The sequence below is a fragment of the Silurus aristotelis genome (assembly GCF_946808225.1).
Source record: "Silurus aristotelis genome assembly, chromosome: 4".
Lineage (NCBI taxonomy): Eukaryota > Metazoa > Chordata > Actinopteri > Siluriformes > Siluridae > Silurus > Silurus aristotelis.
In genome coordinates this window covers 7,225,891-7,242,301 of record NC_139577.1, presented here as the reverse complement: position 1 = coordinate 7,242,301, position 16,411 = coordinate 7,225,891, and the positions used below count along the sequence as shown (strand labels likewise).

The 16,411-nt window shown below is 39.6% G+C and overlaps 1 protein-coding gene across 2 annotated transcripts in view; it reads right to left on the bottom strand.

Moving 5' to 3' along the window:
* Nucleotides 1–3,290: 3,290 nt before the first annotated feature.
* Nucleotides 3,291–16,411, bottom strand: part of pdss2 (prenyl (decaprenyl) diphosphate synthase, subunit 2) — a 31,462-nt gene continuing 18,341 nt past the window's right edge. The window contains exons 5-9 of one of the 2 annotated variants that reach the window (XM_083539805.1): nucleotides 9,321–9,395; nucleotides 7,346–7,507; nucleotides 6,149–6,277; nucleotides 5,897–5,932; nucleotides 3,291–3,743 (exon numbers count right to left, since the gene is read on the bottom strand). In XM_083539805.1, the coding sequence (XP_083395931.1) occupies nucleotides 3,588–3,743; nucleotides 5,897–5,932; nucleotides 6,149–6,277; nucleotides 7,346–7,507; nucleotides 9,321–9,395 (558 nt within the window). In that variant the 3' untranslated portion in view covers nucleotides 3,291–3,587. The remainder of the gene's footprint in view (nucleotides 3,744–5,896; nucleotides 5,933–6,148; nucleotides 6,278–7,345; nucleotides 7,508–9,320; nucleotides 9,396–16,411) is intronic. The other variant, XM_083539806.1, reaches the window with a different exon arrangement.

The window sequence follows — 16,411 nt, the reverse complement described above, 5'->3', positions numbered from 1 at the left end:
CCAGATGAAGGCCAAAGGGATGACCCTATCAGCCATAGCAAGACAAGTTGGTCGTTACAAATCTGTGATTTCAAGAATATTGAATCTTTACAACATCACAAACTCATTCAAGTCCGCCAAGAAGGCTGGTCGTCCACGGAAGACAAATACAAGAGAGGACAGAATACTGCGGGGGATCTCAATGGGCAATCGTTTCCACACTGCAGCTGGAATCGCTCACCAGTTCAGCGCTGAACAGGGTAAGGATCTGTCTCGTCATACAGTGTCTTGACATTTAAGAGCATTTGGACTGAAAGCCCACTCTGCAGTGACCAAACCTCTCATTAGCAGAAAGAATCAAAAGGCTAGACTAAGCTTTGCTGAGGAGCATGTTGTGTGGACAGAGGAGAACTGGTCCAAAGTTCACTTCAGTGATGAAAGCAAGTTTAATTTATTTGGGTCCGATGGGAAACATTATGTTCAGCGACAAACTGGAAAAAGACTGAACCCAAAGTGTGTAAAGAAGTCAGTGAAAAGTGGAGGAGGAAGTGTCATGGTTTGGGGCATGTTTTCTGCAGCAGGAGTTGGGCCTCTTATACAGCTACATGGATGAGTGAATGCAAATGTTTATCAGAACCTTCTTCAACAACATATGGTTCCTTCCCTGCGTTCATCACCTAATCAGCCCGCAGTGTTCATGCAGGACAGTGCTCCATGTCACACAGCAAAACGGGTAAAGCAGTTCCTTGAAACTGAAAACACTGAAATAATGACATGGCCTGCTCAGAGTCCTGATCTCAACCCAATAGAGAACCTCTGGAAAATCCTTGGTGACAAAGTTATGGCCAAGAAACCCACTACAGTCACCGAACTGTGGAGGAGACTGGAAGAAGAGTGGACCGAAATCACACCAGAGCAGTGTGAGAGACTAGTGCTGTCCTGTGGCCGCAGATGTGCTGAAGTCATTTAGAGCAGAGGCTTGTACACTTCCTACTAATTGCTGACTGTTGTAACCTTCAGAAAATTTTGTTGTAATCTTTTTTCATGCTACAGTCATTGTTGTTCTCTAATTTTGATCAGTGTGTTTTCTGCAAAATAATGTTTTTATTGTTATTTTGTGGAAAAGGTGTTCTGGTAGCATGGTATAGACAGGACAAAAAGTCCTTCAACTGTTAAGCAGTGAAGATTTCAGAATTGTTCAATTGTTTATACATTGTTCTCCAATTTTGATCTCCAGTGTGTGTGTGTATATATATATATATATATATATATATATATATATATATATATATATATATATATATATATATATATATATATATATATATACACACACACACACACACACCTCAGAAATCTCTCTCTCTCTCTCTCTCTCTCTCTCTCTCTCTCTCTCTCTCTCTCTCTCTCTCTCTCTCTATATATATATATATATATATATATATATATATATATTCAGTATATTTTAAAATGGTCAATGTGCAGTTTCTATAGCAGTACAAATTTACTGCTCTCTGAAAATAACATACAGCCATTATTGTCAAAATAGCTGGCAACAAAATTGAATACACCCTAAGTGAACAATGTGTCAATATTTTGTGTGAGCACCATTGTTATGTAGCACTGCCTTAATTCTTCTGGGCATGGAATTCACCAGAGCTGCACAGGTTGTTGCAGGTAGTTGGTGTGAAAGAGGCAGATGTAGAGCACAGGGGGGTATGGAGACGGATGATCCGCTGTGGCGACCCCTAATGGGAGCAGCCAAAAGATGTAGAAGAAGATATATATATATATATATATATATATATATATATATATATATATATATATATATATATATATATATATATATATATATATATATATATATATATAGTTTAGGGGTGAGCTGGACCGCAGAGTGAAGGCAAAAGGGCCAACAAGTGCCAAGCATCTCTCGGGGAACTCCTTCAAGACTGTTGGAAGACCATTTTAGGTGACTATCTCTTGTAGCTCATCAACAGAATGCCAAGAGTGTGCAAAGCAGTAATCAAAGCAAAAGGTGGCTACTTTGAAGAACCTAGAATATGACATTTTCAGTTGTTTCACACTTTTTTGTTATGTATATAATTCCATATATAATTCCACGTGTTAATTCATAGTTTTGATGCCTTCAGTGTGAATTTACAATTTTCATAGTCATAAAATAAAATAAAGAAAACTCTTTGAATAAAAAGGTGTGTCCAAACCTTTGGTCTGTACTGTATATATAACAGCTTCTGGTGGTCTATAGGAGTATAATCTTTTACATTCATGTATATTACATCTTTCATCTTTTATAATATTTTCGAATGTGTGTGTGTGTGTGTGTGTGTGTGTGCTGCAATGACACACAGTTTAGTCAAGGTGGTGCTGCTGCCCCATAAGTCCCTACACACACACACACACACACACACACACACACACACACACACACACATAGGTTTGTTATCAGCCTGCTCAAGAGTCGCCGAATTTCCAAAACCGCAAAAATCTTCATCTCTATGAGCAAAAACAGAGACGCGCTCACATTACACAGAGCTGATACTGACTGCTCTCTGTCACTCACTCACTCACACACACACACACACACACACACACACACACACACACACACACACACACACACACACACACACACAGAGTTTACTCTGTAATTTAAGAGACTAAAGTTAACATTTCAGTTACATTATTGACACGTCACAGCGATCATGTAAAAATCCTTGTCTTTGATTAGCTGGCTGTGAGAAGAAAGAAAAGAAGCATGAGGATAAATAAGGGATAGAAAGCAAGAAAGTAAGAATGTCAAAAGAAAGGAAAGGAAGGAAAGCGAGAAAAACCTTGAAAAAGAGTGATTGTATAAAAGAAAAAATAAAGGAAAAGAAAGTGGTGAAAGAATGAGAAAAGACCTGAGAGAGAGAGAGCGAGAAAGAGAGAGCAACAAAGTGAGAGAAAGTGTGTGTGTATACGTGTGACCCGTCCTGCTTCACACCCTGAGCGTCCCGGTGCGGTCGCCGCGGAAACCGCAGGCCACCCAGCCTGGCGCCGAGCAGATCGATACCACAGTACTTCCTGCCCATCTGCACATGCACACACACATACACACACACACACCTCTCATTAATTATTAGTGTCAGTGGCACACACACACACACACACAGGTAGCTATGCATACACACACAAAGGAACTCCCAGTCACAACACACTCATATTTTCCACACACACACACACACACACACACACACAGATTACAGGTGTATGATGCTGTTCAGTAACCTAGAACCGGAATACGATTTAGGGGCGGGGTCACATTTTATTGCCATGTAACCAAGGCAACACATGATCAGTTTGTGATGAGAGTTTTGTCATATGAAAGCTGTTGCCATGGTGACGCCTCAGTGCTTTTTGAAGTAAAGCATTAAAAAAAAAAAAATCCTCGTAAAATCGTCTGGTGTTTTTTTTTTTGTTCCTCTCAGATGGAGTCCACAGAAGGAGAAAAAGTTCAAACGTGTCAATTCCAGACGTTCAGACCGGCTGACGTGACGATGTGTTGAGGCTGGAGCTCGGACTATGGAGCTGATGCGATCGGGTCAGAACCTGGTGACGGCTCGGGCGATGTTCTCGAGAGCTGAACGAGCCTCGGACGGAGGGAAACGCCGGATGGCTTCCAGTGCTGTGTTTCCGTGCTGAGTGCAAAGATCAACAGCCTGCTTCACTCCCCCACCAGATCTTATCCCAGTCCACAACTGGAGAGAGGACAGAGACACAATGTTAACACACACACACACACACACCTAGTCTGGGCCGACTTTACATTTGTCTGGACTGACTGTTTCATCTGTCCGGTACATCTATTTCTTTAACTGTCTCCCTGTTCTTATTGTCAGGTCTTAACAGTCTGATTTTTGTTTTGTCTGGCTGGTCTTGTCTGGCTGTTCTCAAATATATCTATGTTGTCTGTCTTTTTTTCACAATCTTTCGTGGTCTGGCTTTTTCTGTCTTGTCTAGACTTACCTCTCTGCTTAGTGTGGCATGTCTCAGTCTTGTCTGGTCTTATTTGTCTGTCTGGTGTGGCCTGTCTCAGTCCTGTCTGGTCTTATTTGTCTGTCTTTGTCTGGTGTGGTCAGGCTTCATCTGGACCATCAGATCTAGTCTAGACTTGTCTTGTTTTCTTCCTGAGTATGTCAGGTCTGTCTATTTATTTTCTTTTGTTTGCCTGCTCCCTGTGTATGCTGTGTGTCTGTCTGTCCTGATCTGTCTGTCTATCCAGGGGTGCTCTCTCTCTCTCTCTCTCTCTCTCTCTCTCTCTCTCTCTCTCTCTCTCTCTCTCACTTAATTTGTGCTCTGGGCTTGCTGAAGGCATTTTAGAAATGTAATTTGCTGAAGAGTACTTATTTTGCATAAAAATGGCAGAGAGAGAGAGAGAGAGAGAGAGAGAGAGGAGAAGAGAAGAGAAGAGAAGAGAAGAGAAGAGAAGAGAAGAGAAGAGAAGAGAAAAGAGAGATCACTTTTGGTCCATCTCTCACCCTATGTCTAACTTTCTCTCTCATTCTGTCTCAATATTTTTCCCACCTGAGTGTCTGTAGAAGTTTACCTGTGTGTGTGTGTGTGTGTGTGTGTGTGTGTGTGTGTGTGTGTGTGTGTGTGTGTGTGTGTGTGTGTGTGTGTGTGTGTGACAGCAAGGATGGAGAGAACAAGGTGAAGTGGGATGTGCAAGGTTTAGTGTGTGTGTGTTGAAGGAGACCCTCTCACGATGTCGCTGTCACAACGTCTTTCTGTCTTCTCTACAAATAAACTGGCCAATTGATCCTCCTGTATCTCATTTCCATGGCGACCTGAGCTCTCTGTAACTCTCTCATCCCACCTTCTGCTTCTCTCTCTCTCTCTCTCTCTCTCTCTCTCTCTCTCTCTCTCTCTCTCTCTCTCTCTCTCTCTCTCTCTCTCTCTCTCTTCTCTCTCTCTCTCTCTCTCTCTCTCTCTCTCTCTCTCTCCTTTCTCCCTCTGACTTTGGAAAACAAAATTCTAAACTATCAGTTACAGAGAACAGAGACCACGGATACACACACACACACACACACACACACACACACACACTCTCTCTCTCTTCGCTCAAACGTTTAATAATTTCAGACATTTGAACCGGAGTTGTTCATCGGATTAACTGTATGATTACATCAGTATTAATGGATTAATTATGAATAATTAATGATGCAATTAATAAAAACAAATGCAGAATAAATTACAGATGCAGTAAATACCACATGAATGGAGTTTCCATAAAAATTGAACCGATAAACAGCAGTTCTCAGATCAATGGATTTAAACATTCAGATCCTTAATATTTGATCTTTCTACAGTGAGGTGCAGATGTTTGTATCCCCTTTTGTTGTGTCTGAATGCATCATTTTTCATTCCCAAAAACCTCAACACACAAAATTTAATCATCCAAATTTAATAAAAGAGTTCTTCAAGAAATCCTGTTGCTCATAAAGTCCACACGGACGATGACATCATTCATCATTGCTGACGTTGCCATAAATATTAAGGTTTTATCTGTTTTTGTTTTTTTCTTAATCCTTATCTATTTTTGGTCTGATATACAGATTTAATTTACATAATATAGCACACTGAAAGTGTCTTTCATCTGAACGAATTAGAGGCGGTATTAGAGGAATTGTGGAAGATCTTCCAGGATGTTTATAAAAGCTCTTTTTTTTTTATACAATTGTACAATGATATCTTCTTTTAAAAAAAATACTGACTGTATAGTTATATATTTGTCCATGTTTAGTTTCATGATAGTAAAAAAAAAAATAAAATGTAAAAAATTTCTTTATTTCATCCCTTTTGAGGGGGTGTAAACTTTTGCGCTGGGTTGAGTAAAACCTGAGACACTCACCTTCGAGAAATCGGTCTGTGTCGTGGAGTTCTGGGCCTGTAGAGAGCGACAGAGACAGAGAGACATGACTCCATGACTATTTGTGCTTTTGCTGATAAACGCTAAACTCTTCTAGAAAACTCAAGCTGCAGCTTCGGCTCTGACTGACACTGGAGACTCCTTCCGTAGACGTTACACAAACATTTATTAGACATTATTAGTCATTATTACTTAACAGCTCCTGACCAATCAGAACGCAGGATTCCGCAGTACCTGATGCATCTGATGCGTCCAGATCTCGTGGCCGACGATCAGCCGGTGGAAAACCACAGGAGCCGAATCTAGAGAGAACACGGCCGGGCCTGAACCGCTCTTCATGAACGGCTGCAAGTCCGAATTCAGCTATGGAACACACACACACACACACACACACACACACACACACACACACACAAAACTAAGAAATCAAACAAGTTATGTTAAATCTCCACTCACATTTTTTATGCATCCATCTACCCATCCATCAACCTGTCTGTTCATCTGTCCATCCACATATTTATCCAGCCATCCATCTTTTCTTCCATTCATCCATTTGTCACCTTATCCATCCATCCATGCATCCATCCACTTATTCCTCAGTCTATCTTTATCCATCCACCTATTTATCTATTTATCCATCCATCTATCCACCTATTTATCCATCCATTAAGTTCTCAGTCTATCCGTCTAATAATTTATCCATTCATCCAGCCATCCATTTTTCCATTCACCCATTTATTTATACATTAATCATTTTATCCATTTATTAATTTATCCATCTATCTACATATCCTTTCCTTCATTCATCCATTAATCACCCCATCTAGCTATCATCCATCCATTTATCTATCCATCTCTCCAGCTAATTACTCATCCATCCATAGTTTTAAGACACACTCCATTTATGTAAAATTCCTACATCAAAGCACATGTGACACATCAAATCCCAGTTGGGAGAGTTGATTTCTGGGTAATATATTAGCGTCACATGCTCATACACCACTGAAAAATGCGGAAACACAAAACTACAGCAACACGTGACATACCACAACACACTGGGGAGAGTTTTCTGGGTGAAATCATGTGATGTCGTCAACCCCAATGCACCGCTCGGTTACATTTTCCTCAGGACAAGTTAGAGTTTGATTTCTTTTATCTTTCTATAGCATCACATTTGAATCTCCTTTGTTCATGTTATGATTTCTGTCCTGTCCTTTCAAAGTTTACTCCTATGTGAATACAGAGATTTATTACTACAAACTGACAGTAAATAATAAAACGATTTCCTTTCTCAATTCAGTTTATTTGTTCTTACAGCTCGAACATGATCATCAACTGATTTTACTTATTAAATTAAGTTTGTTCTGTCGTTCTTATTGCTTTATTTAACCTGGGAAGCAGAACACACGCTTGCTGCCACTGTGTCCTCACCTTGTGTGCGAAAGCGAGGTGTTTTCCGTACTCGTAAGCGAGAGTCTGAGCCTCTGTGTTGTGTCTCGCCAACTCCATTGCCGCCTGACAGCTCTTGGCCAGCAATGCACCATGGGAAAGGAACACCTGGTCCTTCCACGACACCACAGAAAGCTTTCCCTGCTAACAAAAAAGAAAATACTTTATATATATATATATATATATATATATATATATATATATATATATATATATATATATATATATATATATATATATATAAAAAATTTGAAGAATTAATAAAGTTGAATGTGATTTTTTTTTTTTTATTATTGTTTTTATCACATAATTCAGAACAAAAAAGAAAATCACAATTATTATTATAACTTTTTTTTTCTTCAAAATACTTAAATTTGACTCGATTTTTTATTTAACAGATGATTATAATTCCAAACAATGATATAACTGAATATTTCGGCGTAACGATATTTATAAGTCCGGGATGTCTTGTGGATCTAATGGATATTTTGATTTTTTTGTGTTATAAGATTACGTTTTAAATACTAGTCATGATTTATTTCTATTTAGAACTGAATATGGGCTTTATATAATAATGTGCTTTATATGTTTATCCTCTCACTGATCTACAGCTTCAAAGGCACAAAAAACCCCAAACTAAATTTCCTCAGAAAGATAAAGAAACCTGAGAGACGTCCTCATTCCTCAGTCACTGAGAGAGAGAGACAGAGTGAAAGAACGAGAGAGAGAGAACGAGAGAGAGAGTGTTCTGGGTCGAGTCATCTGCTTTTAATACCTGTTCCACCCTCGGCTGCTGAAACACGGGGATTGAACACTAAACACTGCAGGAGGAGTGTGTGTGTAACCTGAGCCGGATTTGAGGAGGAAAGAGATTCGTGCTCCTGCTCGGAATCTTCTCGGCTAAAAGGGGTGAAAAGAAACACGACCCCTCCATCTCTCTCACTCTCTCTCTCTCTCTCTCTCTCTCTCGCTCTCTCGCTCATTCCATCTCAATCCATCTCAAGCACTTCATACACAGAAACTTCTATCAGCTATGCAATAATGATGATAATAATAATAATAATAATACTAAAAAAGAATTCTCGCAAGTACTCACTAAACAAATAAACACTAGTCTGACTATTATTATTATTATTATTATTATTGTTATTATTATTATTATCATATTTATTATACTATATTGTGTTATACTACAGAAATAATTATTAGAATACTGTTACACTATAAATATTGGTCATGGTAACACTCTGTACTTAATTTAACTTTATAATATTAAATATATAATATAATAATATATATTATTAAATTCTAAATTCTTTAAATTTTTAATTTAAGACATATTTTTAATTTGTTTACAGTCGCATTTACATTCCACTTAACTTAAATATCATAAATATTACATTCATTATTATTATTATTATTATTATTAATGCAATAGCTACCCGTTGCAAACATAATAATAATTATAATAATAATAATAAGAAGAAAATTACAATAACAACAACAATAATAATAGGGTTTATTTTCACTATATACGTTTTTTTACCATATACAAATGTGAAAGAATAGGAGGAAAGCTATATTGTTTTGATGATACGTTTTAATTTAAGAAATTGAAGTTTATATATATATATATATATATATATATATATATATATATATATATATATATATATATATATATATATATATACACACATACACACACAAAAATTATCTATACAAATATTTGATAAATTCCTTCTTCTTCTTTTGGCTGCCCCCAATAGGGGTCGCCAAAGCGGATCAAATATTTGACAAATCCTAAAGTTTAAAAATAGTATAATAAACTTTTTAAAATATGAATGATCTAAATAAACTTATTATAAATTACTTTAAAAATATTTATTATTATTATTATTTATTTTTTTTTTTTTTACAAAATTCTATCTCTCGAGTGTCCATTTCTTTGTCTTACCTCAGCAGAGTTGGAGTTTTCATAATAGACACCCTGCACCAAGTCTCCAATTGCACTGGAGATCAGCTCCACCACCTACAACACAAAACCCACAGCTGAAAACACTAGAAACACTCAGCAGCACGCAAACAAGGTCCAGGGATTATTCATCTAAATAGTTTCTGAATCAGACTAGGGATATACAGTGAGGGAAACACTGAAAGAGTAAGTCCAAATTATTGAGGGATTCTCTTTTTCCACATTTTGTTATGTTACAGCCTTATTCCAAAATTGATTCAATTCATTATTTTCCTCATAATTCTACAAACAATACCCCATAATGGCACCAATTACAGCCTCGTCTTTTTGAGTATGATGCTACAAGCTTGCCACACCTTTTTTTGTTTCTCCCATTCTCCTTTACAGAACCTCTCAAGCTGGAACAGGTTTTTAATGATGTCTCTGTACATTGCTGCATTCATCTTTGCCTCGATCCTGACTACTAGTCTCCCAGTTCCTGCCGCTGAAAAGCATCCCCACAGCATGATGCTGCCACCACCTAATTTGCTGTAGGGATGGTATTTGGCCAGATGATGAGCGGTGCCTGGTTTCCTCCAGATATGATGCTTGGCATTCAGGCCAAAGAGTTCAATCTTTGTCTGTCATGGTCTGAGAGTCCTTTAGGTGCCTTTTGGCAAACTCCACGTGGGCTGTCGTGTGCCTTTTACTAAGGAGTGGCTTCCGTCTGGCCACTCTACCATACAGGCCTGATTGGTGCAGTGCTGCAGAGATGGTTGTTCCTCTGAAAGGTTCTCCTCTATCCACAGAGAAATGCTGGAGCTCTTTCAGAGTGACCATTGGGTTCCTGCCCCCCCTCTTACCCATTCACGGATGATGGGGGCCGCTGTGCTCATTGGGACCTTCAATGCTGCAGACATTTTTTCTGTACCCTTCCCCAAATCTGTGCCTCGATACAATCCTGTTTTGGAGGTCTACAGCCAATTCTTTGGACTTCACGGCTTGGTTTACACTCCGACATGCACCGTTAACTGTGGGACCTCAAAAAGACAGGTGTGTGCCTTTCCAAAGCATGTCCAATCAACTGAATATACCACAGGTGGACTCCAATCAAGTTGCAGAAACATCTTAAGGATGATTAGTGCAAACATGATGCACCTAAGCTCAATTTCAAGTGTCATTAAAAAAGGCTGTGAATACTTATGTACATGTGATTTTATTTTTATTTTCCCCATTTATAACGATTTCAAACACTTTTTCACGTTGTCATTATGGGGTATTGTTTGTAGAATTTTGAGGAAAAGAATGAATTCTATCCATTTTGGAATAAAGCTGTAACATAGCAAAATGTGGGAAAAGTGAATAATCTTTTGGATGCACTGTACACACACACACACACACACACACACACACACACACACACACACACACACACACACACACATACACATACACACATACACATACACACACAGAGCTTGGAAAAAGTCTAAAAAGTACAGAAAGTGAGAAAGAAATCGAAACCATACAAAGATATAAATGTGTACAAGTGTTATAAGGCCTCAAATGAAATTTGTGACATTTCACCAAGTTCACCAAAGGGAAAGACAGCGAGTTGGAAGGACTCTCGTCTTACAAATCCGATTTCAAAATCCGAATCCAATATCTTAACTCGGAATTACGCATGTGCTGATATTACATTTCACACCACCATCACTGACTGAATGTCTATCACTGATACATAATAGCGTATTTGGTGAAGGAAAAAACATCTCAAGTTTCAGGTGCTTTCGTAAACATCCTGCTTGATGCACTTCAGGTTGGACATGTTTTTCGAAATTTTTCCAGACTCTCCTTCAAGACACAAAATTGCTACTTCGAATAAGTCCAAATTTTACAGGATGGATTTAGTTTGAAGAAGCACCTTCAATATCTAAAAAGGTCCAAACTTATTCCACTGACTGCTGTACTTGTGCGTGATGCGTTCATTTCCAAGCTCTGGGTTAGAGGACGACCGATTCATCGGTTTTGACGATTAACTGCCACCGTTAGTTGATTGCTGGAATGATCTGATCTGCTGTAATTATGAGAGCGGCCTCTAGAGGCAAAACACTGGTGCCACGTGCTGTTTGTTTTCACACTGCGCACTGCACGGAGAGCGCTATATTATATTAATTCATATTTTATTAATTACATCATTTTTTTATTAATTAAAATATTCCGATTTATTTCATTTAGCACATTTTTATGATTCAGTCCTTTTTTTGGAATAAAGTTTTCCATGGAGTGTTATGTTTGTTTTTTTAACCCAGTATCCATTTAAAAAATAATCAGTTGATTAATCAGTTGATGGAAGGTACGATCCAACCTACTACTCTAGTTTAAAAAATTTCGTTGAAGGTAATGGTAAACACTTCCTCTGCTCCTCATGGAGCCCATAGAGGCAACAGTTTGAGAAGGTCATTCAGACTACTCTTACCCCATCCCCAGATTCCAGACTCCTAAGTGATCCCAAGATGTCCCTAAGCCAAATGTGAGATCTAATCTCTCAAGCTTGTCCCGGGTATGCCCAGGGGTCTCCATCCGGTAGGACGCACCTAATGCAGCTCTTGCAGAAGCCGACTAAGGGACATCTCGGTAATCAAGCACTGCTGGACTGCTGAACAGCTCCTCATCCTGTTGCTCCAAACTCACACACTTGCACATGATGCATTTGTCACAGTTTTGAGAGATGGTGTCCGGAGATGTAAAGTAAACATCTGTAGAACACTGGTGACTTGTGCTCACACTAATCCATTTAAGAATAAAGAAATATGATGGAGAACATTAATTTAGGAGGAAACAGTCAATGTATGGTATACTGGCTGAGAAAATCCAGAGTATGGCAAAACGTTGATGTCTGCTGGCTGAGGAAATCGTCTGTGTTATGCTGCTGAGGAAATCGATGATGCATGTTTTCTGAGTAAACTATCAGGATGTTTGCTGAGAAAAAACATTCCTGGATGGTGGCTGAGGTAACTCTCGCTAAATGATTGCTGAAGTATCTTTTTAAAGAAACTGTTGGAGAATGGTGTGAGCTGATGAATGAATGACATGTTGGAGAACACGTGGAAAACGTTGCCATGAACACTCCGGTGTACTCTTTGTATTTGGTGCTCTTTGAACAACATTGTGCTAGGATTATCAATTTGATCTTGTAGTTAAGATGTTGGACTTCGAATCAGAAGGTTGTGAGTTCAAATCCCACCACCACTAAACTTCCAGTGTTGGGACCTTAAGCAAGGCCCTTAACCCTAAACGGCTTAGTGGTATGAATGAGCGGATTGTAAGTCGCTCTGGATAAGGGCGTCTTCTGAATGGCGTAAATGTACACGTTGTCTGCGTAGGTTTCCTCCTGGTTCTCCATTTTCCCTCGAACATCCCAAAAAACCATTCGATGACTCACCGGTGACTCTAAGCTGCACCTATTTGTGAATGAGCTTGTAAATCTGTATGCGCTCTGTGCTCCGCTTTCCTTCATATTCCATGGGATGTTTGTTCAAGAACTTCAGTGTGAACCTGTTGGAGGCGTACGCCAAAAAATGTTAGCGTAGGATGGATTAAACCGGTGCGCTGTTGATGTTGGAGAACATAAGTGTGTGTTTGCTGGGTTAGAAAAAGTTGGATGGAAAACGGTTGTGGTGAGTCACAAGGAATGCTGACGTTGGTCCGGTGGAACTGGAACAGACAACCGTGTTGGACAGAGTTCATCTGTAGAGAAAAAAAAAAACCGATGGTGGATGAAGATCGGTGGTGGGTTTGATGGGAATGTTTTTTGTTGCAGAACATCAGTGTTGTGCCTAAGTGGAAAACTTCTGACTCAGAAGGTCATAAGTTTAAATCCCAGCACCACTATGTTGCCACACAGCTCCTGGGCCCTTGAGCAAGGCCCTAAACCCTCACCTGCTTAATCGTAAGTTGCTCCGGACAAGGGCGTCTGCCGAAAGCTTTCCCAAGCCAACCTATCAACAATCCTTTCAAATGTATCTATTTTACCCCTATCACTCCGTCTCTTGCTTTCCTTTCCTCCGATTTTTCTTTTTAAATCAGACTTTCCCGCCGTTTCTGAAAGACTCATCTGTGAAACATCTTGGTTGGGTTTGGGGGGAGACGACAGCGGTGGATCATTAAGTCCAGACACTTGTCCTTTTTTTTCTTCATATTCATATTTAGTTACATAGCTCTGTTTCTTTGGCTCTTTTTACTCCTTTACTTTTCCTTACTCTCTAACTTTCATCTCTCTCTCCGTCTGTGCCCTTTAGGTAACCGGATCCTTGAGGAAATATTGAGGCAATCCGACTCCTTCACCCAGAGCTCGAAAAGGACAATGCTCCTACAGTGTTACCAGATGTGCTGCCTCGAACGCTCAGTACAGGGGAGAAGCTAATATGTGTGTGCGCGTGTGTGTGCAACGTGAAGGGGGCTTTTTTCGGAAAGTATCAGATAAGCCCTCCTCCCTCGGCCTCGTCTCATTCCCAAATCCAGTCGGTGTCGCGTTTCGCCGACAGGTCTGTGAGGGAGGAAAGAGGAGCCGACCTCGTCCGGATCACCTTACCGTTTATGCTTGTGCCGAGCCAGGATCCCACTCACACACTCGCGCGCACACACACACACACACCAAGCCAGGAACCCACTCAAGGCCACATAGTACACATCACAGATCACTCAGCGGATGAAAAAAGCACTCAGCTGCATCGCTAGCTTCACTGATTTGCGCCGCTAATGGCCTAGCGCTAAACAGAACGTTACTGCGAACGCTAAGAGCGCTAAGCCTCGTTTAAGCTACGGCGCTCTTCCAGCCAAGGGCGCACAAAACAAACAAGCAACGACAAACCCGAGAGTTGTGTTGGAGAAGAAAGTTTCGAGAACGTTCTGCATATTCGCACTGATTCTCATCGGTTCGGCAGAGCGTGACGAGGAAATGGAAACACTGAAACGTTGGTGTTTTGTAGGGTAGTTGGTGGAAAAGGTCAGTGTGGGTTGAGAAAGCTTCTGTTGGCAGCAAAAGGTTTAGGTCTAATGCCCAGAAAATGTCGGAGTTGAATGATCAGAGAATGGCGTTAATGCCTGGATGGTTGTTTTTTTTGGCCTTGAGAACTTTTTGTTTGTTGAATGGAGAACAACGTTTGTCGCTGTCCATGTGTCTGATGGTGTTGATGTACATGATGGAGAACATTTCTTGTGTGTGTCCTGGGGAACATTGGGGTCTGATTTTAAAGCCATGAAGGATGGGAAATTTTGACATTTGTCTATTTCAAGTAAAAACTATTGTCTGATGTTGAACTTCTGGTGTTTGATGCCCAGATAATGTTGGTGTTTCAGAGAGAACTGATGTTTAATGAGCTCAGAATGTTGCTGTTTGATACCAGAGAACCTTGGTACGAGATGGTTTTAAAAGGTTTCAAAACTACCGTAATTTCCGGACTATAAAGCCCATATATAAGCCGCACCCACTGAATTTTACAAATATTTTTATTTTAAACATGAATAAGCCGCACCTGTGTCTACACTGAAACTAATGTACTTCACACAGGCTTTAATGAAAGACACGTTACACACGGTGTAACGGGTGAAATATGTTGCGCTTCGTTTGGGAGCATAGCGGTATTTTAGAAATAGCCTGGCACTGCATTTTTACGATATTACTGCGTGTGTGCAAGACCGAGGAATATGTCCTATTATTTTCTGATGCTCATTTCTAAGTTTCTTTGACTAAACCGTAACGCTGTTGCCAAGAAAAATAAAAAAGCACACGTTTTGGAAACCTGTCTGTGCTTCTATGATTTCGGTTGCAACTGGAGTTAGCGAACTCTCCCATGTAGCGGCTTATAGTCCGAAAAATACGGTAGTTTACAGGAAAGTACTTTATTAATCTATGTTTACACACCTTCAGCAATACATCACTCCCAGCATTCCTCTGTTCTGGAAGTTTTCTTTTCGAAGCGTGTTAAGCACCTTCTGCTATTCTCACTGGATCTCCGCAATGGTGTCAAAACCAGCGACCTTTGTGCTTTCATCTTTGGGAAGAAGGCAAAGTCCGCAGGAGCCAAATCTGGCCAGTAGGTGGGTGTGGAAGTGAGATCATGGGGATTGTTCTCCGACGATCATAATGCACAAGTTGCCGGAAGGTTTCGACATTTTTAGGGGTTGAGCTTGTTGAAGAATAGCACCAGTTACACCATTAGACTTAAAACATTTTGATACCACCTCATATATGTTGGTGTTTGGTGCTGTATGCAGGACGGAAGAAGGTAGCTGGTCTTTAAAAGTGTGCTCTTCGCTTAGTCCATTTTTAGTTACATTTATCTTGGAGCAAAGGATATAGTTCCCCTCAACAACTACATTTTATACATACAAAAACAACACTCCCAAAATAATTTCAAACACATTATTTAACACATTCACCATTTTTATCAGTGAAGCCCAAACCCATTCTTGATCTGATGTCAATCATTCGTTTGGTGCTCTTTGATCTTTTCAGTGGACGACTGAATGACAGGTTGGGTTACACACCAGGAACACAGCTGTGATCTTTACTCACACTTATTTATAAACGTGTGTGTTTGTGTGTAGTATAATAGGGAAGCACATTCAAATAGACCATTTTACATCAGGCAAAAAAAAAAAACAATTCCACAACGGAATTACGAGTTTTCCAAATCGGAATTTGTTCCCATGAAAGGCCCTTGAAAGGCAGCTGTGTTTCTGCCGCCAGAAAATAGGACACGCTTTACCCAAAGCCAACTCCTGACTGATAGATGGAAACTGTGAGTTTTATATAATAACAACAGTTTATTTAAACTTGTAGTCACTAAAGATTTTATTGCCCGAGTTTCCGTCCTGCACCAGCAGGGGGCGCTGTGTAACACTTAGAATAAATTATCAAAAATTAAAAAATAAAAACAAAAAAATAAAAACCTTTAAAAAGGACAAAACCCTTCCCATTTTCAAAAATAAACTTGAAAACGATAATCGATTGACCGTATAAAAAAAAAATAACAATAATAAAAAATGTCAAAACCCTTTGTTAAATGCTTAACCTACATGTTCACTAA